At 58.4% G+C, this 21,564-nt stretch overlaps 1 protein-coding gene across 8 annotated transcripts; it reads right to left on the bottom strand.

Annotated features, from left to right (window-relative positions):
* Positions 1–1,029: 1,029 nt before the first annotated feature.
* Positions 1,030–21,117, bottom strand: ZMYM3 (zinc finger MYM-type containing 3). Of its 8 annotated transcripts, none has more exons than XM_087877637.1 (25): positions 20,980–21,117; positions 16,219–17,088; positions 15,741–15,784; positions 15,469–15,541; positions 14,375–14,666; positions 14,038–14,221; positions 13,682–13,894; positions 13,308–13,458; positions 13,007–13,122; positions 11,717–11,803; positions 11,367–11,517; positions 10,899–11,071; positions 8,934–9,099; positions 6,440–6,498; positions 6,105–6,264; positions 5,749–5,861; positions 5,496–5,670; positions 5,226–5,372; positions 4,927–5,030; positions 3,966–4,134; positions 3,709–3,860; positions 3,248–3,362; positions 2,240–2,494; positions 2,038–2,155; positions 1,030–1,914 (listed from the first exon to the last, which is right to left on the bottom strand). In XM_087877637.1, exons 2-25 carry the CDS (start codon positions 17,069–17,071, stop codon positions 1,713–1,715), a joined length of 4,272 nt encoding a protein of 1,423 aa, XP_087733763.1. In that variant the 5' UTR covers positions 17,072–17,088; positions 20,980–21,117; the 3' UTR covers positions 1,030–1,712. The 8 variants fall into 8 exon arrangements, with proteins under 8 accessions (XP_087733763.1, XP_034297601.2, XP_034297603.2 ...); XM_034441710.3 differs by having other exon boundaries at positions 4,927–5,123; XM_034441712.3 differs by lacking the exon at positions 20,980–21,117 and adding an exon at positions 20,449–20,789.
* Positions 21,118–21,564: the final 447 nt, after the last annotated feature.

A 21,564-nucleotide genomic window follows, 5' to 3' on the forward strand; every position in this document is an offset into this window, starting at 1 on the left:
ACTTCCCGAGGCCCCCTTTGTGGGGGACTAGTAGCTAAAGACAAGCATCCTCCCCCTGTAGGAGGAGGCGTAATGAGCCAGGCGAAATAAAGGCGGAGGAAGCCCTGGAACGGGAAAGGCAGCCTGGCTCGGAGGGCACCCAAGCTCCACTGCTGGATGAGGCAGAGCCACTGGGGTCAACGGGCGCTTGAAGTTCTCAGTCGAAATGGGGCAGCTGAGCGCCTGGGAGGGAAGGGCGCCTAGAACGAGCCTGGATCCTCTGGACTCAGTCAAATGGCTGGGCTTGCCCATGACCTCCCTGGCGGCTTTCTCCACCCCAGAGACTGCCCAGCCCCTTGTTGGGCTCCACCCTGGCCTGATGCGACCATCAGTCAGACCGTCCTTCCTCCCTTCTTGCCCGAACTTTGAGTGTTTCCTTGTCCCAGATTCAGGCAGGAACAGGTGGAATTTCCATCGTGGGCAGGAATCCCACCTGCTCCGCAGCCACTGCCAGGTGAACCTCAGAGGCACAACGGGCCTCTCCCACAACCACAGCACCAGGCTGCCTCCGCCCAGGCGTGCTTCCTACAGGCCAAGATGCCAAAGCTGGGGCCTGAAAGCAGATCTCCTTTTCTGGATGCATTTGGCCTGCCCTTCCCGCTCACCCCATGGCCCGGATGCAGCTGGAACGCCTCCCCTAAGCTGAGCTGTGCCACCCCCACCCCCCCAGTGTCTTGATCTTCACAATAATTCATAGCTTGCACAGGCCGTGAAGTCCACTGGAGGGCACCAAACTGGGCAAAGCCAGCCTCTGGCTCTGACCACAGCAGCAGCTCCCCAAACGCTGACGTGGGTTGCCGCCCCCTAATGGCTAAAGGGTGAAAGAACACATGGGAGACGGGCACCCCAGATCGTTTCCCCTCCCCACCCCTCTGTAGGCCAGAAAGAGAAATCTGGGGGGCTGGTTCCCTACTCGAGGGCCTCCCGGCTCACCCCTGGGGCTGCAGCGCCAAGTTTTCTCCTCCCTCGCCAGAAAGAGCCAAACCCAGAGAGCTTTTCTGCCTTTATTTGAAATGAATGGTTTCCAGAGAGACGCAGGGAGGGCAGGGGCCGGGTTTTAACGTCCAGTATATCACAACGCGACAACGAGGCCCGCAACTGGCTCACTGGAGACACGGACACTGCAGGGCTGGGCCAGGACAATGTATATACAGGCTCAACAAACGGCACCACCACCAGCCATAGCTCAGAGTTCAATGCCACACACAGAGACAGGGGGGGACCCGGGTGCAAGGCGGCCTCTGAGCCCCTGGAGGAAGAGCAGCAGGGCAGGACCAGATGTCAACAGAAGGGGAGGGGGCATACAAGAGAGCGGGCCCTCGGGAACCACCCCCTCCCTCCCTCCTCCCCCCCCCCCACGGCCAGAAGAGGCAGAGGTCTGGGGCTCTCGATCCAACCTCCAAGTCCAGAAGCAGCCTGCGCCCCCTTCCCTGCCAGTCTGGAGTGAGAGACCAGGTGACAAGGCCAGCCAAGCAGGGACTCCCGAGAAGCGTGGGGAGGACGGAGGCACCAGGCACCCACTCGCCAGGGTGGAAGATGTGGCGGCCGAGTCCTCTGTGTCCGTCCACCCAGAAAGGGAAGGGCTCACAGGCGAGCTGCCCCCGGTCCCTGCAGCCGGGGGGGTGGGGAACAGCACCAGAGCCCACCTTCTCTCACAGCGAGGGCCGCCCCGGTCAGTCCATGTCATCATCCAGGCCTCCTGCCCCGCGGCTGTGCTCCTCGTAGATCTCGCGCACAGCCAGGATGCGGTTCAGCATGCTCTCCAGCATGCTCTTATCCATGGGGATGACAGAATACCAGAGCGGGGACTCCGCGATGCAGGAGCGCTCTGGCTGCAGGTAGAAGACGTCGTTGCGGCTGCGGAGGGTCTCGGGGCTGCAGGCCAGAGTGGGAGAGAGATGGGGGTCAGAGGAGGGGAGGTGGGTGGCCTGAGGGACTCACACCCCTTCTGGCCTGCTCTGGAAAAGCCACAACCGGCACCCTCCCGCTCCCCCTCACCATTTGGAGAGATAGAACTCATAGAACTTGACGGGGCAACGCAAGGGGTTCAGGCGGTTCTCCCGCTGCTCCAAGACCGGCGCCTCCTCCTCTCTCCTCCGCTTGCCCAGGCTGCTCTCTGCGTGGAAGGGGCAGCAGAGGTTGAGCGGGGTTGGGCAGGGTTGGGGGCAGGGGCGGGGGAAGTAGAAGGCGGTGTCCCTACCTCGGCCCTTCCGGTGCCGCACAGGTGCGTAGTAGCGGATGCTCACGACTTTGGCCGAGCCCCGTGGCGTGGTGCACTTGCGCGACTGCCGCACCACGTTGGTGAAGGAGAGCTGCATGTGCTCCTCGGCCGTCTGCAGCCCAAAGTACTTAGTGTTGAAGAACATCAGGGTGTTGAGCAGCACAAACGGGGAGTAGACGCCCAGCTGCTTGCACTCCCAGAGGTGCTCCTCTTCCACGCGGGAGAAGACCGCGCCTGTAAAGTTACAGGACACAGCCAGCCGTGAGGGTGGCCGGCCGGCCTGTGGTCAAAACCGGACTGGCAAGGGGGGGGGGGGAACCTGGGCTCCAGAGACCCTTGAACGGCCTGATGCCCCTGGCAGAGCGGAATTTTGAGGTCCCAGGAAGGGGCAGCCGACATGCCTACTTATACTGCCAGTGTTGGGAATCCCACTCCCATCATCCTAAGCCTTTGGAGCCTCCCAACTGTTTCTATGGGTTCCCACCCTGATCCGAGCCAGACTGGCAGCGTTTTAGTCCTGGAACCAGTGGTGGGTTGCTACCGGTTCGCCCTGGATTGAGTGAATTGGTAGCGGCGGCAGCGGGAGGCTCTGCCCACCCGCCCGGACGTCTCTGTGCACGTGCAGAAGCTTTTGCGCATGTACAGAAGCGTCACGCGCACACCCCCATGAGCAAACTGGTAGTGGCAAACATTGAAACCCACTACTGCCCGGAAGAGGACTGGGAAACTTTGCGGGAGGTCAGAAGCAGCCTTGCTGAAGCTCCCGGCCTCTCCACTTCGGACACACCATGGCGTTCAATGCTCTCCCCCCTCTCCAACCGTAGGTCTTCACCCCCCACCCCTTTTGCAGGCTGCCTTATCTGAGGATGCAGCCGAAGCACTCATGGATCCAGTCCTGTGGGGAGACCTGGCCAACCCCGGCCTAGGAGGCCGAACCCTGCCTTTCCAAGAGGGCGCCCCCACCCCAACCCCCCAGCAGACACTCACTGTTGGGCAGGATGGAGGGCTGCCAGCCACTCAGCAACTTGTTGAGCTCTTGCACAAAAGTCAGGTAATAGAGGTCGGTGAAGATATTGACCATGCGGTTGTTCTCCAACAGGTACTGGAAAGGCCGAGGGTCACAAGGTCAAAGAGGCCACGCCCCTAATCTGCCTCTCACATGACCCTCCTCCAGGGGCTCTCCGGGGCCGGGGGGGGGTATCTTCCTCTCCGGGGTCCCGCCCACAAAGGTGTTGTGAGGGCTGCTGCTGTCTGCGAGCTTCTCACGGAGAAGTAGCGGCTTCTTTTCTCACCCGACAGAAAGGCAAAATACGCCCCTCCCCGGCCCCCAGGGAACAGGCCATCGACAGCCGACAGGAAAGCCTTATCCATGGAGAGCATCTGTGGAGGCCTCAACCCCCTGCCCCCCCCCCACCCCTGCAAAGGGCCCGGCTGAGGTGGGGCCTCACCTGCTGGATTCCCAGGCACAGGTAATAGACGCTGTCTGGCTCGTAGCGCTCCCCGTTGGGCCGGGTGATCTCCTTGACGAACTGAGCCAGGCCATAGTTCAGCTCGGCCGCCGTGCAGGCCAGGATGTCCTCCTTGATCCGCATGGGCTTGGCTGCGGGCAGCAACAGGGCAGGCTTAGAAGTGGGAGCAGGCAGGGCCACCGGGGGTGGGCGGGCTCACCCTGCTCCTCCCTCCGATCCACATGTCCCACACTTACGGCCAAAGCGCAGCTCGTCGCCCTTGCTGGTTTCGGCACCCACGTACTTGGCCTGCACCCAGCTCTTCCAGGCGTTCACCCCGTAGGAGGAGTTGAGAGCTGAGCCGCTGGGCTGGCTGCTTACCGAGTCCCTGGAGCAGCTCTCCGACAGCACCAGGCGCTTCTGGCCCTGTGGGACAGGGTTGAGGGAGGGAGGGAGGGAGGGAAGGGGCAAGGTGTGTGGGGGCTCCTGGTGAAACCAGCACCACGATGGCATCTGCCAGGCAGCTGGGGAGAAGCCCAGGTTTTCCCCCTGCAACCTGCGGCCAAGTAGCCTCCTGCTTTGTAGTGAGTGAAAAGACCTTTTTCTCCAGGTATTACTCAGAGTGGCAAAGCATTATAGGCTGTTTTTCCTTCATGCAATACACTCCCCCCACCCCCCGCAGAAGATCCTGGGGAGACAGGATTGAGGGGGGCTAGTTTGCTTCCCAGGATACTCATCAGTGGTGGGTTGCTACCGGTTCGCCCTGGATCAGGCGAACCTGTAGCGGCAGCGGCGGGAGGTTCCGCCTGGATGTCTCTGCGCAGAAGCATCGCACGCCCACGAGCGAAGCGGTAGCGGTCGAAATTGAAACCCACTACTGATTCTCATGTTTGTCTTTTTAGCTTAGGTTAATTTTTCTTCATACTATATTTTGATAGGGCATCATGGCGCTTGTGATTACATTAGCAAACTACTTTTTATTTATCAGAAAGGGAAAAAACCAAAATCCTTCCACTATAAACAAACTGATCTCTCAGATAATGTTTTAGCCTCGGCTCCTTTATAAAACCAGTGTAGAAAATGAGACTTCTGGGCCCTTCGGTACCCAAGAGCCTAACAACTGGAGGTTAACGCATGGCGGAGGCTGAGAATAAGTCTGGCTCTGGCATTACAAGGTCTTTCTCGGGGGGAGGGGGGGCAGCCCCAGGTGGGACCCACCTTGCGAATCGAGCGAGGCAAGTCTGGGTCTGCAGCAACGTCCTCGGGGGCGACCAGGCTGCAGTCGAAGAGGAAGTCCACGCTGGGATTGATGTCCAAGGGGTCTGCGGGGGAACACAGGAGCCGCTGCACCCCAGGCTCTCCTCTTTGGCAGGTGGAGAAGCCCTCTGCTCTCCGCCCCAGCGCCCAAAGTGCCCCTGCAGGGAGGCAAGGGAGCCCAGACGGAGGTCTCCACCCAAGGAAGGGACACCAGCAGCCCCCTTCTTGCCCACTCTTGTCTCCCTTGGCACTGCCCTCACTTTTAGGGAAGTCGGCTTCCAGGTCCTGCCCCGGCTCATCCAGGACATTCGCCATCTTGACCGCCATGGCCAGCACGTCGTCCCTGGCTGGCCCAAAGAGGTCGCAGTCCTCCAGGAGCCCTTCGGCACTCTGGTTGCTCACCAGGTCTGTGAAAACAGGGGGGCGGGGGCGGGAGGAGGGGAGTGTCAGGCCCACGCTCCTTCTTGGGACCCCTGCAAGCATCTGGCACCCCTCCACAGTGGCATATCAGGGCCCCCTACGGAACCCACCACACAGATCTGAGGAGGCTTTGTCCAACTCTTCGGCCTCCGCGATCATCTCCGCCATGGCCAGGATGTCGGCTTCAAGGGGGTTGGAAGGGATCTTCACCTTCAGCTCCTCAATTGTCTCCACAATCTTCTCTGTGCTCTCCAGGGTGGTGGGCAGAAACATTGGCACGGGAACCTGGAAGGAGCGACTGGTCAGGGACCGGCAGGAGAGGGCGGAAGGCAGGAGCTCTGGAGAGGAGGAGGTGGTACTCACGGGGACCGGCATGGAGAAAGGCACTGGGACTTTCTGGCAGTACATGTTCATGGGCACAGGCACAAAGACTGGCACCGGGATGGGCAGCACAATCACCTGAGGCTTCCAGTCGTCTGTCAGGAGGGAAGGAAGGAAGGAAGGAAGGTGAAGACCTGTTAGCACCTCCTGTCCTGGGACGAGGCAAGGCCTCCCTCTTTCCTCCTCCTCCTGGGGAGGGGGTGGAGGGAGAGCTCCACCCCCTCCCCAGTCAGGAGCTCTCGGGTCAGGAGGACCAGCCCCTGGGATGAAGGCAGTTCCAGGAAGGGGGGGACCCACCGGCCTCTCCCTCCCAGCCCACCCCACCCCACCCCGCTCACCTGTCTGGCAGCCCTTGGACTTCATCTCTGTCTTGCAGGAAACCCCTCGGTTCTGCATGAGAGGCTTGCACATGGCTGCCTTGTTCTTCCGGGGGGTGACCGGCTGAGGGGGCTGGAGCGGAGCTGATGCTGGCGAGGTGGGGGCAGCCTTGGCAGGCTCCTGCAGAGATCCAGACAGGGCAGGGCTCAGCAGCAGAGACACAAGCCCTTCTTCTGCAATCTTCCCCTGCCCGCACAGCACAGAAGCCGGCCCCTTCACCCAGGCTGCACAGGGCCTCCCGAGCCCCAGAAGCGCTCTCCCACTCCTACCCCCGAGCAGAGCCTGAGGGACTCACCGCGCTGGGCTCTGCTTTCTGGGCAGTGGCAGAGGGTTGCTTGGGCTCCGGGGCCTGACCTGTGCAGAGAAAGAGTTTCTGGGATGAGGGCTGCAGCTTTCTCCACACCTGCCCTGCCCAGAAGGTCCGAGAGCGCAAGGTTGGCCTAGGCGCTCATTCATCCAGGCGCGCGGCCCTTCTCACCCGGGGCAGCAGGAAGAGAAGCCGCCAACGTCCTCATCAAGGAACAGGCCAGTGCCCGGGAGACACGGGTCTAAGTCTCAGCAGGGTATGAAACCACAACTGGGGCAGAGGGCACCCCCCCCACACCCAACTGGGGCAGAGGGCGCCCCCCCCACACCCCAACTAGAGGAAAACACTGGAATGCGGCCCTCAGATGGAGTCCAGAGCTACCCACGGATCATTTGGGCAGGAAAAGACACGGCTTCTTCCAGCCCATTGGAAGGTCGGCAGCTGCACAAACCAAGGCCCAAGAATAGTTCATGTCTGCCCCACGGGAGACCGGCTCTCCTTCCCTGGGCCCTCCTGGTAGTAGTATTTCTACTAACCTGTCACAAAGCAACCCAGCAAAGCTGGCATTCACTCTGGCATGTTCCTTTAGGCATTCAAAAACTAATTCCTAGTCTTAGGACAAACAAACGTCACTATGCAGAGGCATAAATTTCGTGTAATTCATACACAAATCCTGCCATTCGGCTACACAGCAATATATAGCTCACTTTCTTATGGCAGAGGGACACAGGAGCCCTTCTAATTTGGGCAGCCTCCAGATGTGTGGACTTCAACTCCCAAAATTCCTTAGCCAGCATGGCCAGTTCTGAGAATCGTGGATGGTAAAAATCCATACACCTGGGGTGGGGACAGCTTAGCTTTGAGTATATGAAAGGATGCCCCGCTCCTTAAAAACTGTGAGTAGCTGTCAATCAAAATCCTTAGTAATAATAATAAGTATTATTACTGCTAGAACCCCCAACCCTTGCAAGATGCCTTTCTCCTAGAAGAGATGGGAAGTCAGGTTTCAGCTCCCTTCCTGAACCCCAGGATGCAAGGGGAGCCTGGCTCTGAAGTGCAGGGATAGCAGCCAAAACTACTTTCCTCAGTCCCATTGGATGGCATCCTCAAGCGGATGGGACCAGGACGGACGGTCCGTTTCACAGGACAAGCAGAGAAAGGAACTTACGGGTACTTTAATTTTACCAGCTGAAATAATATTTGCCCAACATTAGAAAGTGTTACATGTGTTAACAGCTGTGGATAAACAAGGCCTTTTCAACGGCTACTTTAGAAAAGATTACAAATAAAAGTTAACATTTAAAAACACCAGGGGCAAGAACCACAATTCATCAAAATCAGATGGATTTTATATTTTATCTCAGTTACAACAGACCTTCTATCAATACAATTTAGATATGTGGTAAACATATAGGTATATTATGCCTCTATCTATTTTCAGCGATTTTTAACTTTTCATACCGTTTCTCTCTCTCTCTCTCTCTCTCTCTCTCTCTCATATTAATGCCACTCAGTTACTTGAGAATGTTTGTTAACTACAGTTCAATAAATAAAAGTTTTTTTTTTAAAAAAAAACCAATTAGGTGAACAATGAAGAAGGGAGAGAGGGCCTTGGAGATCACAGGAGCACCCAGTGTCTTAAAGGTGACAACCAGAACCCACCAGGAAGCCAAATGGCAAGTAGGGAGTCACCCAGATACCCCATCCCTGCCCAGACAGTGACTGTAGAGAGTAAGAAAGATGACCTGCATGGAGATAATAGGCAAGCTCAGCTGCCAAAGCAAGGAGGGGTAAAATATATTTTAGGTCCACAGCAGAGAGATAATATTCGGAAGAGGCTCAGACACCTTTCTACTTCATTGGACTGAGGAGGAGGAGGAGGAACATAATCAGACCTGCAAGAATCCGTTATATAGCCAACCTCAATGAAAGTACTTTTAGTTTTCCTGTGGAGTTGATGTCTTGGTGTGGTCTACCCAGACGCTTCGAAATGCTTTTTAAGAGCGAGCGAAACCAAGCCAATGTGACTAAATAAACACCACGTAGAACCCAGGAATGGCCACAAAATGCATCATAGAAAAGCCCTCCTGGCCACGGCTGCCACCTGCCTCTTCAGCAGGAATGGTCCCGGAGCCCCAAAGTATGGGCCAGCCCTGGGCAAAGGAGGGCAACACAGACACGCTGCCCACCCCCCACCCCGGAATCCTCTGGTCCACAGATCCATTTTATCTAGGGAGGAGCCCAACTAGAGACAGTTTGCCAGGCAGCCTAGTTGATGTGGGGGTACCTTTGGCCGCACTCCTCCCGGCTGGCCCGGCATGTCAGAACCAGAGAGGTGAGCGAGAAAGGGAAGCCTCCCCCCCACCAGGCGGAGTTCAAGCCCACGACCCACCCACCACAGGGCCAGTGCAGGATCCTTCCTTAGCCCCATTTCCACTCATGCGCTTCCAAGTCTTGGCTGGCCGAAGCACCGGCTACTCACTGTTCAGCAGACTCTCAGGCCCTTTCTGGGTGTCCAGGTTGGGCTGATTCTGTTGGTTGTAAAATCTCAACAGACATTGCTGGTTGCAGAAATGCTTGATTTGACCTCGCCAGTGAATAGTTTCCAACAGCTTCCCCTGCCGCTTGCAAGCATGGCACCGAGCTGCCTACCGGGCACCAGAGAGGGAGAGGGAAAGTTAGGTCGACCCACCAGGTACGGGAGCTCATCCTCACTGCAGCTTCCCACATCTGGCTCTCCTATTAAAAACCAAACTTTCACTGAGATCCTGGGCTGGGCTGAGATACTAACTGGACCCAGATCCCCCGGGGGGGCTTCAAAGACCAGGCTGCCCCGCTTCTGTCCGAGGCCACCAGCCACACCAGCAGAGGGTGTGGATAGGCAGCAGTGTTGTGGTCTGCCAGCAGCCTGCGGAACTGGCAGCGGAGTTGGACAGCGATGAGGCTGAGGAAGAACATGGGCCAGTCCTGGAGGCCTGGGAAGGCCCGGATGAGGGCTCTGCATCGGAAGCAGAGATGGGGCCAGGGCCATCGGGGAGTGATGTGCAGACTTCGGAGCCTCCAGAGGCTGGCAGTAGAGAGGCAGAGGAACAGAAGGAGCCCGTTCCTAGTGCACGTATGAGAAGAGCTGCCAGAAGGCAGGAGCAGCTAAAGCGGAGAGGACGACTCAGGAGTAGGGCCAAGAGATGATTGGCCCCTCCCATAAGGCTTAAAAGACCAGCAACGGCTCTTGGGCTCTTTGCCAGAAAACAACGTTGAGAGAATTACTTCTTGTTTCACTGTATTCATTTCTTGTCGGCATCTTTTGCTTCTGAACTTTTGCCAAGAAAAGTCTTTGGCAGTTTGCCTAATTATCCCAAGGTCAGTGATAAACTGAGGAATGGTGTTTTGAAGAATTTGCTTTGATTTAGTTTGGACTACGCTGAGAATGAGTTAATTCTCAGTTGTTCTAATAAAGTCTGTTTTTGAACTGTTTGTATTTAATACTAACTACTAGGGCCTGGGTCACAACAAGCAGTCCGACAAAGGGCAGAGCAAGAGTTGGGGGGGGGGTTCACATCTATCAGCTCTGGCTTAGGCGGCACAGAAGGCCAACAGAAGGGGGAGACTCAAAGGACCGAACAATGCCTTAAGCACCTGGGAAGGACATACCACCCCTCAACGAGAGAAGACAACCTAAATCTCTGGCCCCGCCTGGGGCAGTTTCTGAGGGCCACAGAAGAGCACTAGCAAGCGAGTGGCATGCGGCTCCTGGGATGTGGCTTTTGCACTCTGAAAGGGAACCGGACAGCAGGTGCTGATGGTCGTCTCCCAAAGGGGAGGCGGGGCTGATGCTTTGAAGCTGGCTCTGGCCCACCTCAGAAGGGAGTGGGGGCTTTCGACCTAGAGAATTGCATTCAGCAGCCTCCCCTCCCTCTGGAACTCCCAAGGCCAGATTCCTCCCCCCACCCCACTCCCGGAGGGCTTTCCTTAAAAGACTTTCTGGGAGAGTTCCGGACAGGGAGCTCAGCCTCTTCGTAGCCACGCTTCTTACTGCCCCTGTTCTGTGCCCCAGGCATCTGGGTCCACTGGGAACAGGCAGTTAAACTCTAGCAGCTAAACAGGTTTTCATACAGATTATTTATTTGGGTATCTTCAATAGGAAATGGGAGAGATTATAAAATATAAGGATGAATCTCACCGTGACTGTAAGTCTATGTTTTTGAGGATACCCAAATAAATAATCTGTATGAAAACCTGTTTGCTAGAGTTTAACTGCCTGTTCCCAGTGGAGCCAGATGCCTGGGGCACAGAACAGCGTCTTTTACTTATAAGGTGGTTTATGGATCTACCCACTTGGTGCCCTTAGGAACGTTTTGGCCTTTAGTGCAACTAAAGAGGCAACTCTATTCTCCTGACCAGGACTGGCAGGCCTCCTCCCAAAAGAGGGCCGAAGGGCCGCACTGACCTTGTAGTACCAGAGCAGGTATTTGCTTTTGCAGTCGTCACTGCAGAAGTCCCAGGTGCTGCCCTCCAGCTGCTCGGTGACAGCTCGCTGGCAGGTTTGGGAGCAATAGGTGCAGGTGACGCAGCAGAGACCCAGGTTTTTGGTGAAATCCTGTTTGTAAAGAAGCACACACCCTGCGGAGAAACAACACGGATGAAAACCTCCCAGGGGGGCGGCCGAGCGGCAACAGGAGCCCACAGCAGGCAACCACAGAGAGACCAAGCACGGCACAGACACACACGCACACCTGACACAGCCCTTCCTGCACTGGCCCCGGGTGGCCTAGGGGGTCCCCGTCGCTCACCTCTCCGATCCTAAGGCCGACGCGGCCTCTCGCCCCTGCCCACCGCATGCAACGACCTGCCCCGAGGAGACGGCGGCCGGGGGGACTTCTGCCCTCGGCAACGATCGAGCTCCCCGCCCGGGTACCTTCGCTGCAAAAGTTCTTCTCCACTCCCGAGAAGCGGATCTTCTCGTGCAGCAGCTTCTCCTGCTTGCAGTGCTCGCACTGGGACACCACCCCTCGCAGCCGCTTGAAGTCCTCACAGCAATCCCGGCAGCAGAACTGGTAGACCTTGTCCTGGCAGAGAGTGGGCACCACGCGGGCATCAGGCAGGCACAGACCCCGTGGGGCAACTGAGCCACAGGAGGCCCAATGGGGCGTGAGCTGAGAGTGCCCCTCCCCCAAACCGCCCTCTCCCCAGAGCCTTCCTCCCCCTCCCCCTCCCCCTCCCCCTGGGGCAAGGTCTCTCGCCTCCTCCCTCCGGCAGCCCCCTCACCTGCCAATCCAGGATCTCGGGCTTCCCAGTGAAGAGGTTGTGGCAGGAATGGCAGGTCAAGTGGATCCCACCTTCTGGGCTGGAGCGCTGCATTTTGAGGGAAGGGGACAGATTCAGAAGGGGCACAAGGACCCTGCCCACCTTGCTGTGCCCCAGGACTGCCCACCCAGCCCCTCCCAGCCCCTCACCTGCTCCCTGCCCACCTCATTGCTCAGTTTGTCCCTGCCCCTGAATCCCCCTCACCTCCTGCCCATTCCCAGTGCTCCCCTTCCCCTCCCAATTCCGTGGCACCAAGAAGGGGCCCCTCCAGCAGGCCCCCCTGTGCTGCTGCTGCTCCTGGAAGGGGACAGGCTTTGGCCAGGGAGAATGGCAGCCCAAGACCAACTTTCTGCGAGTGAAATAAATTATGCAAATCACACAGGAGGTTAATTTCACTGATTTATTGGATAGCAGACACAAACTCTCTTTGTCATCGGCAGAAGCAAAAACAGTTTTATTTGAGACAATGACCCCCATGAGAGATTCAACATCATAGATATAGAAAGATCCATAAGCTACGAATGAGATGTGCAGCCTCGCCCCCCCCCCCGCACCCTCACTGCCCCCCTCCCGGTCATTGGCTAGGCTTCTGTGATGTCAGCGGGATCCTGAATGTCTCCACTTTGAGAAGAAGATTCAGTCATGCAACGCTGCAACAGAGAACGGCTGGGGCGACGAGGGGAAAGATGAACTCAGCAGGAGGGAGGAAGGGAAGAAGGAGGGTGAGAAAGGAGACGGGCACAGGCGATGGCAGAGCGTGGATAGGGGAGCGCGCCAAGAACCCAGAAAGCGAGAGGAGGGAACCTCACACACACAGCCTAGGGGGGGGGGGGGCTGGGCCCAGAGGCCCAGAAGGAGGCTCTTCTCCAAGCAGCACCAGAATTTGAGAAGGCAAATCAACACACAGGCAGAAGATCCAGAGATTATCCACTCTGGTGACTCAGACGGAAAGAGGGCAGATGATGTAAGAAAGAGGGGAGCGCAAAGAGCGAGGGGGCCTCTGCTCAGCCTTGGGAGTCCCTACACCTTCTGAGTCCCATGGCCGTTAGCAGGCACCGCCTTCCCTACTCAAAAGCTGTCCTCAGCAAACAATGAGAGCTAGAAGCCTTTTTCTTTCCTTTTTAAAGAAATGTGAGAGCGGAGAGACTTCAGAAGTCTGACGGATGCCCCAGACTGCAGCCGTGCAGAGCACCCAGAGAGCTCCTCGGTCTGGTCCCGTCACTGTGACGGCGGAAGAGCCTCCGTATGTACCTGGAATTTGGTCCAGCAGCTGGGGCTGCAGAACTGGTACACCACCTGCTTGTTCTTGTTGTAATAGCAAGGCTCAGACAGGCTCTTCCGGCAAAAGCTGCAAGGCCGGACGGGTCCTGGGGAGAGGGGAAGGATACATGGCGGGATCAGGGTGGGCTCCAGGAGACTCCCCCAAGAGCGGGCAGGAGGAGTCTGCACCGCAGGGCTGGTCCTCTCTTCCCCAGAGGCCCAGTGCCCACCTCCCCACCCCGGGCACACAGAACGCATCGCCTGGGGCAAAAGACACCCCCCCCACAAGTACCTGTCAGTCCGGCCTGCTTGACCTTGTAGGAAGTGGTGCAGCAGACGGAGCAGAAGAGACCCAGCTTGCCGTTCCGGTCTTTGTGGGAGAGCATGTCGAAGTTCTTGCACAGCGTCTTGCACCACATGCACGGGTAGACTCGGGTGTGTTTCTGCAAAGACCCAGGGCATGGGGGCTGCTGGGCAGAGTGGCCGGCAGGCCCCAGATCTTTCCTCCCCCTCCCCTTTCATCAACGCCAACCCCGAGGGACCCTCCCTGCAAGGCCACCGCCTCGCAGCCTGAGGGGGCAGGGCCAGGCGGCTCCCAAGCACTGGCGGATGCAGGCAACCCTCAGGGCCCTCCCCAGAGAGCCTGTTCCCCTTCAGCCACCGTACCTTCTTGTAGCTGTTGAGGCAGGCGGGGTTGCAGAAGCGCTTCTGCTGCCCCTCGTGGAAGAGATACTCCAAGGGGACCCCCTTGTTGTATAGGTAAAGGCCGCAGCTGTCGCAGCAGTTGGTCTTCAGCCCTTTGGTGGCCCGGAACTTAGTGAAGCAGGCGTCGCTGCAGATGCGGTGCACCACGCTGCCGTTGCTCACTTCGTGCTGAATCTGAAGTGGAAGCGGAGCGGTCGCAGGCTCGCCACAGCCCCCCCCCCACATGCCAGGGAGGGATGTACAGGAGGTAGGGAGAGGGAAAACTCCTGCGGTGGCCTTCCCCAGCAAGCTGGCCACAGAGAGAGGCCTTTGCTCACCTCTCCAGTCTTGTAGCAGACGCTGCACCGGACGGAGTCTGAGGTTTCGGCAGCCTGCAGAGCCGGACGCTGCTGCTGCTGCTGCGCTTCGTACAGCGAGAGGCAAACCGAAGTGCAGAACTCGTAGAAAGAGCTGTCGGAGCCGATCTGGGCCACCACCGAGTCCTTGGTGTTCCAAATCTCCCTGAAGGGAGGAAGACCCTCGTCAGGCCGGGGGCAGAAAGGCTGCCTGTCCCAACCCTCTACGGGACACAACAGGCCAGGACCAGGAGGCTCCCCCGCAGCGGTCCGGGGGGGGGCAGGGAGAGGCCAAGGGCGGAAGTGGGGGAGCGCCTACTTTTTGCAGAAGGTGCAGCTCTTCCTGCTGAGGGGCCGCTTGGAGAAGGTGGTGAGGCAGGAGCTGGAGCAGAAGAGCTGGGGGAGCCCCTTGCGCTGGTAGGCCGTCTGTCCCTTCTGCAGTGGCGTGCGGCAGTTGGCGCAGGTCATCTTGGTGACGGTCGAGCGGGCCGCCCGCTGGGCCATCTGGTTGCGCAGAGACAGGCGGGTGGGGCGGCGGGTGCGGAAGGGGACGAAGTCCTCGTCGTTAGGGTCATCCACCATGGCATCCGAGTCCTCATCAGAGACGGGGACTGCGAGGCAGGAGAGAGGGAGCAAGTGCTCAGGGCTTCCCTCCCTTCTGAAATGGGAAATCCCCCAGCGCCCCAGATGCCACCAGGATGGCTTAGTCTGGCTCTTCCCTCAGGCAGAGAGGCAGGGTAGAAATTGAAATAAAAATAACGGCATCCTTTGGTCTGGTGTACCTCTAGTTAGATGTAAGGAAATCTGAGAAAAATGAGGTTGTGTTTATGTGTGGTAATTCATGTAAATGTTTTTTTATTTTCTTCCTCAGGCTGAAGAAGCACTGTAAGCCGCCCTGAGTCTCCAGAGAAGGGCAGCATATAAATCAAATAAAAAGAAAAAAGAAAAAAAAAGAAAAGTGTCCATTCTCACCTTCTAAGTTAGTCCTTGCTGATAAGATGGAAAGACTGATGGAGGTCTAATTTGTTGTTCAAAACAATGAATTGTATTTACCTATTGATCCAATGGTGTACTTTAATTTGGCTAAAATTGGTTTAATTGGTTTGTTTGCTGGGGTGTTTCTTTTTCATAAGAGAAGCCCTGGACCCAAACTCTGTCCCCAGCCCCTCTTTGGCAGCTGCCTTCCCTTTCTCGAAGGGATGCAGCTCTGGAAGAAAACCTATGCCAGCCAGCGGGGAATCTGCCTCTAGCCTGCAGGGTCAGCCTTTCTCTCTCTCACGAACCTATTCTGGGCTGGGTAGTCCAGCCTCGCCTGGAAGGCAGCCTCCTTTTTCACGCCTGCTCTGTTCCCAAGTTGACATACTGTACCATTTGGGAGCCCCCCTCCTGGCCCTCCCGTTCGGGTGGACTTACTGCTCTCTGAAGAGTTGACTGTTTCTGGCCGAGATACCTCTGCCCTCCTGGCTCGCTCGCTCCTCTTCTGCTCCTGGAAGACACCAGGGAATCATCACTGCAGCCACCGGAGGCCAAGTCTCCCCACAGAAGGCGACCCACCAGCCCAAGTCAGCCCGTTCACAGGCTCTGAGCTGGGAAGGGGGAAATGCAGGGCTGGGGACTTCCAAGCCCTCCCAAGGCCTGAAGGAAGAGACCAATGCCCAGCTGGCCTTCACCGGCCCCCACCTTACCCTTTCAACGGGTGCCTCGGCTGCCTTCGCACCAGCACCTTCCCCTGCAAAAGAAGACAAGAGAGACCCGATGGCCACCCACGATCCTCAAGGAGGGCCCATCAGAAGACACCTCCCAATCATGGTGACAAAACCACATCTGGGGAGGGCAATGTGGGGTAAAGGAGGGAGTCCCAGAGGTGCTTTTTCAAAAGGCAACCGGACTTTGAAGACGTTTCGCTTCTCACTCAAGAATGGATGAGAAACTCCAGTCGCTTCTTGAAGAAGCCCCTTTGGGACAACCTCGGCCTGGATGACCAAGAATCTCCATAGACCGGGAGATAAAGGAGGGAGTTTTAGAAGGGGCCCAGTATTCAGAGAAGGAAGCGGGAGGATCTCTGGATCTGGTCAGCAGAACACGATCTACCCGGCTAGTACTGGCACACCACAAGGCGGCAGGGAAAGAAGCCGCAGTAACCCTGGGAGAAGGCTGACCCACCTGCAAGGGAGGGCGGGGGTCCCGCTTCCTGTGCTTTTGCAGCTTCACTGGGGCCACTTTCTTTCTTGGCTGCACTCAGACTCCCCTCGGCCACTTCCAGAGGGGGCGGCACAGGCTCAGGAATGCTGTTCGGAGTGGGCTCTTCTTCCTCCTCTGCGGGTGCCAAAGCATCCTCCTTGTGCTCCAGGGAGCTCTTCTTGGGGGATTTCAACCGGGGCTTCTTCGCCAGCCGTGGGCTCGTTGGGGGGCTGCCGAGTGAGGGGGCTGCTTCTTGGGAAGGGGTGAAGCTGCTCACCTCAACCACCTCAGGGTCGTCCTTGGCGGAGCTGTTTGGAACACAGCCTGTGTGCTTGACGTGGCTCTCCTGCTCCATGCCTCCTTGGGACCCCCCCTCCTCCTGCAAAGCTTCGGGACTCAGGCGTTCAGTTCCCGGCACAGGGGGGGCTTCGGTGCCATTCTCTGGGTCCACAGATCCACCTGCCTTGAACAAGCCATCGGGGTCCCCAGACTTCTCTAGCACCTCCTGGCCCCCTCCTTTGCTCAAGCTGTCCAGAAGGCCAGGCTTCTCCAGGATAGCCAAAGTGCTGGGCTTACTGAGGGCCAAAGACTTGCTTAAGGTGGACAGGTCACCGGCTTTCCCCACGCCAAACTCCAAGCTACCGTCGGACGCTGCTTGCTTAGACACCTCCCACTCCATCTCTTGGGACTGGACAGTCGCTGCTTGTGGGATGGAGGCTGTTTGGGAGGCCAGCAGATCCTCTCCGAACTCCAGGCCCGCAGGGAGATCCCCAATCAGGGGCTTATTGTGCAGAGACAGGGGCCCCAAAGAGGCAGGAAATTTGTTGGAATCCATTCAGGGATGCCCAACAACTGAGAATTGAGAAAGGAAAGAGGTCAGTCCTTCTTCACTGGCCTGCAAATCAGCTGTGGGCACAGCAAAAGGATTCCTCCCAGAAATCTATTTCACAGAGACCCCCCCCTTTCCTTAACTGATGCCGAACCCCACCTGATCTGAAACAGCCTAATCCAAACTATCCATTGCAAAGCAACTGATCCATGACAAAAACGAGGCTGACTCATGCAGAGCGTTAGCTTTGGAAAAAGCAAAGCTGGGACCAACACGGAGCCTCAGTTGGGAAAAAATAAAAAAATACTTTGCGTTCATAGAAGACGCTTAATTGAAGTATTGTATTAACCCATTTTCTCAGGCTCACAATGCACTGAACTGCAAACCCATCAGAACTAAAACCAAGGTTAAGGCCAACCAAGTTTAATGGGTTACACAAATGCAGCTGTTAGATCTTGGTTTAGGGCAGGGGTCTCCAACCTTGGCAACTCTAAGACTTGTGGACTTCAATTACCAGAATTCTGGGAGTTGAAGTCCACAAGTCTTAAAGTTGCCAAGGTTGAAGACCCCTGGTTTAGGATACTGTACGAATAAGCAATAGAATTATGCCCATGTTTTATCAGTAGCCCAGCATTAAGCATACCTTTCAAAAATAATACAGTGCGCACACAATGCACATGCAGCAGACTGAGTTACTGAACGATCTCCTGGTGCAAAACCAGCCCAGGATCTGCCTGATAACCCTTTTCCCCCAACCAATGCAGAAAAGATCACCCATGCTACCTTCACACACTGGACAAGTGGGGAATTTCCATCCTGGGCAGCTGTGACACATTTCCCCCAACAGGCACAGGGGTCTGATGATTTAGCAGTGTGTGTGAATGGGCCACAGACCATCAGCATAGCTACGTTTTAGTCTGAAAGATCTTCATGGCCCTACAGCCACCCAACCGAGCCTCTGCCCTCCTTCGCTTTTAAATTGAGACCCGAGGTTTGGTGGACTGGAATGGTCACTTTTTAACAGCTAAATGCAAAAAGCTGTAACCATTTACAGCACTCATTTTCTATACGCTGCTGTGAGCTGAGATAAAAGGAGGCACACCAGTCAATGCAAACCTCATTGCGTTAGTAGCACTCAAAAAAGGCAAAACGTTTCTTGGGATAACCACGGGAGGGTTTAGCAAGCAACACAGCTATGTAAAGGGAGATTCTGCTTGCCGGTCTCTGGCGGATGGCGCCGGCCATAAGTGCCAGCCTACAGGGCAGCTTGGAGCTCCTTCGCAGAGGGCTGCAGTGTCCGTCTAGCCACGATTTGCAACGTGAGAGGGAACCTGCCTACAGGTGCAGCAACGGCTTCATTTTCCTTTCTCTGGTAATGAAGGTTCTGTCCTTCACTGGCCAACAATTTTCCTCAGGTGATTTAATATCGCATGGGAGGGTGCCAGATCCTGGAAAGTGCCCATAAGAACCTGCCTCAGCTCAGTCTCTGTTGAGCAAGGCAGAGCCACCCACTTGGGCCTGGGGATGCAGCAGGACCTTGGTGGGGTGCCCGCCCTCCTTGTCCCTAGCTTTCCATAGCATCCATTATGGTCTGGGGTGGGGTGGGTTGCAGTGCTTCTGCCCCTTCCTAAGTGGGCAGTTCCAATCAAGCTTGTTACGGGAGAGAGTTTGCCCTGGGGCAACCCAATTGTGATGCCCACAACTATCAAGGGATGTCACAGGTGGCCTTGGCACCATCACTATGCTGGTTATCCAGCTTCACGTTTACATCTCTATGCAGGTGAAGGAGGAGATGTCGTGGGGCTTTTACCCAGTGCCCAGAGACTGTGAGGGTCTGAAAGGGGCAGATGGAGTCTCAGCAATACGGCATTACTATCAGTCTCTGATCTTCCTTGGACATGTATCTATTACTCCACCGGAGGCCTCATTTCTCCTGAAGGAGCAGGTGTGCGATCTGGAGAGTTCTCCTGGACTTGCGGTTCCAAAGAGAACAGCGGAGAGAGGCTGTGGACAGGACAGCCTTTGGCCAACTGTAGCCAGTCCACCAGTTACACCCTTCCCTTGACCAGGTGGTGCTGCCCTGTACTCCTCCCTTCTCTTTCTTAGGCTACTGCAATCTGCTTTACGTGGGGCTGCCCTTGAAGGTAACTTGGAAGTGGCAGATGCTCATTCATTGACTGGCCCCAGGCAGGCCCACCCCTATTTTAAGGGAGCTGTGCTGGTTGTTTAGGTTTCTGTCTTAATGCAAGGGCCCCGGTGGTTACTTCTAAAGCCCCTTATGGCCTCCAGGACCGACTCCTCCCCGCAGAATCAGACTGCCCCTTGTGGACCAAGAGAGGTGGCTGCAGCCTCCCATTCTCCCAGAGAGATCGAGAGGGGTGGGTCCCTAGAGGTCTAGCAGCAGCCCCCTCCAAGGGCAGGTGAGCTCCCACCCTTTGGATCTTCCAGCAGCCTTGTCTGCAGAAGAGAAGGGGGAGGGGGGCATTTCTCATAGGATGTTTCTTATAGGCTGCCTTGAGTTTGACAGGCAGGCAACACGCTTTTTTTCTAAAATACCGGCCCGCACCCCTCCCCCCTTTCCGGGTCCCCCCCCATTCAGATCGGCGTGTCTTCTTTCATTCAGGAACGGAGGGAGCCCCAGACCGCCTGAAGCGCCGCTTGCCGCCCCCTGCAGCCCAGCCCGAGACCCCCGCCTCCCCCTCCAGGCAGGATCCGGCCTCCCCTCCCCTCCCCTCCCCTCCCCCAGGGACCCCAAATCTTCCCGCCGCTTGAAGCCCCCCCGGCCCCTCCTCATCAGGCTCCTCGAAGGGCCCCCGCGAAGGGATCCCGCTTTGGGGCAGAACGGAGCGCGACCCCCGCCCCCCTCCAAGACCCGAGGTCGCTTCCAACGGGGCGCAAAGCCTGTGGCGGGAAGCAGCCGCCACCGGCTGGCTGGAGCCACGCCAGACCTCCCGGGGAAGACCCTGCGGGAGCGGCCGCCACTCCGGGCCTCCGCCACGCTCCCCACCCGCCCGCCCAGCCCCGCCGGAGTCCTGGCGGGCCTGCGGGACGCGCCGCTCCTCCTTGCGGGCGGGGGAGGAGAGACCCCCAGCAGAGCCGCCTCGCCGTCGCGGACCCCCCTGCAGGGTAGGCCAGGGAGAGCCGCCGGCCCGACCAGGGAGGCCGCCCCGCGCCCCCTGCAGTGCAGGCCACTCCCGCCCCGCAGCGACGCCGTCCCAAGGGTGGGGGGGAGAGGGCCCCCCCGCCCCCCCGCCAGTACCTGCAGGATCCCTCCGACCCACCGCGCGCCCCTCCCCCGGGTCGAGGCCCCGCCCCTCCCGCGCCCCACCCCCTCCCCTCACGAGGTGCTGCGCGCCCCCGCCCCCCGCGGCGGTCTTCCTCACCTGCCGCTCCCCGGCTCCGCCACAGCGCTCGCCCCGCCGCGCCCGTCCCCGCCGCAGGCGCTGCCGGAGCCCCCGAGGAGCGTGCGGAGGCGGCGGCCCCTTTAAATGGAGGCGCGCTCGGAGCTCTCCGCGCGCCGCAGCCCGAGCGAGGGGGAGGTCGGGGAGGCCGCCCATTGGTCGGGGCCCAGGCAGAGCTGCGTCCCGATTGGCTGACGGCTCCCGGGCCCTGCGCGCCGATTGGCTGCACTCTCACCGGAGCTCGCGAGACTGGCCGCGGCAGGCCGGCGGCCCTCAAAACCCGGCGAGGAGCTGGCCGCTCTCTCGGATCGAGCGGGCAAGGCGGAAAACCCGGAGCGGCAGAGCGCGGGGCGGAGTCGGGGGAAGGGCGAGCGTGGTGGGGGGGGGTTGAAGGGGGTCCCTCCCGCCGCTTCTGCGCCCCCCCTCAGAACTGCCCCCCAAGTCCCGGGGGGGCCGTGGGGAGAGGCGGCGCTGCCTCCAGCCCCCCCCGCCCCCCCCAGGCGGTGCCCTCACCTCCTCCCTCCGGCAGGGAATCCCTCGGCGTTCGCGGCGGCGGCCAGGCAGCGAGGAGTGCGCGGCCAGGGTGGGGCGGTCGCGGGCCAGCGGGGACCGCCCCCGGGACGGACGAGGGGCGCCTGGAGACCCCCGCCCCCTCCTCCTCGCGCCGCCCCCTCCGCCCTCCGCAAGGCGAGGCGCCCCCGCCAAACGGCAGCCCGGCTCCCTCCCGCGGCGGCCCCCAGCAGATCCTGCCCTTCCACCCCCGAGACCCCTCCCCACTTGCCCCAAAGGGGCGGGTGGGGAGCGAGCCGGGGAGGAGGAAGGGGGGCTGGGGCCGAAGGTTCCTCTTGCTGCAAGGCTTCCCCTTTGGGACAGGCAGGGAGGCCCTTGGTCGGGACCCCCCTGGATCTGGCATATGCCGATCTCAATGGGAGAGGAACGCTTGGGCCCCTTCCCTGAATGCCCCCCCCCATAGGAGGCAAGGGGCAACAAGGAGAGAAGTCTCCCTGGCTCATTGCTGGACCCCCTCCCTGACAGCCTCCACTGAAGAGCCGTTTCAGAGAAGGGCCTCCGCACCGGTGTTTAGTGGCAGGGTGTGCC

Source organism: Pantherophis guttatus, chromosome 12, assembly GCF_059756535.1.
Source record: "Pantherophis guttatus breed Tessera chromosome 12, ASM5975653v1, whole genome shotgun sequence".
NCBI lineage: Eukaryota > Metazoa > Chordata > Lepidosauria > Squamata > Colubridae > Pantherophis > Pantherophis guttatus.

Coding starts and splice junctions, on each gene's coding strand:
- ZMYM3 (XM_034441710.3), bottom strand. CDS start 17,071: ATGGATTCCAACAAATTTCCTGCCTCTTTGGGGCCCCTGTCTCTGCAC. Junction 5,373..5,495: donor AGCCTCCTCAGATCTGTGTG/GTGGGTTCCGTA, acceptor CTGTTTTCACAG/ACCTGGTGAGCAACCAGAGT. Junction 2,156..2,239: donor GCGGCACCGGAAGGGCCGAG/GTAGGGACACCG, acceptor CCTTCCACGCAG/AGAGCAGCCTGGGCAAGCGG.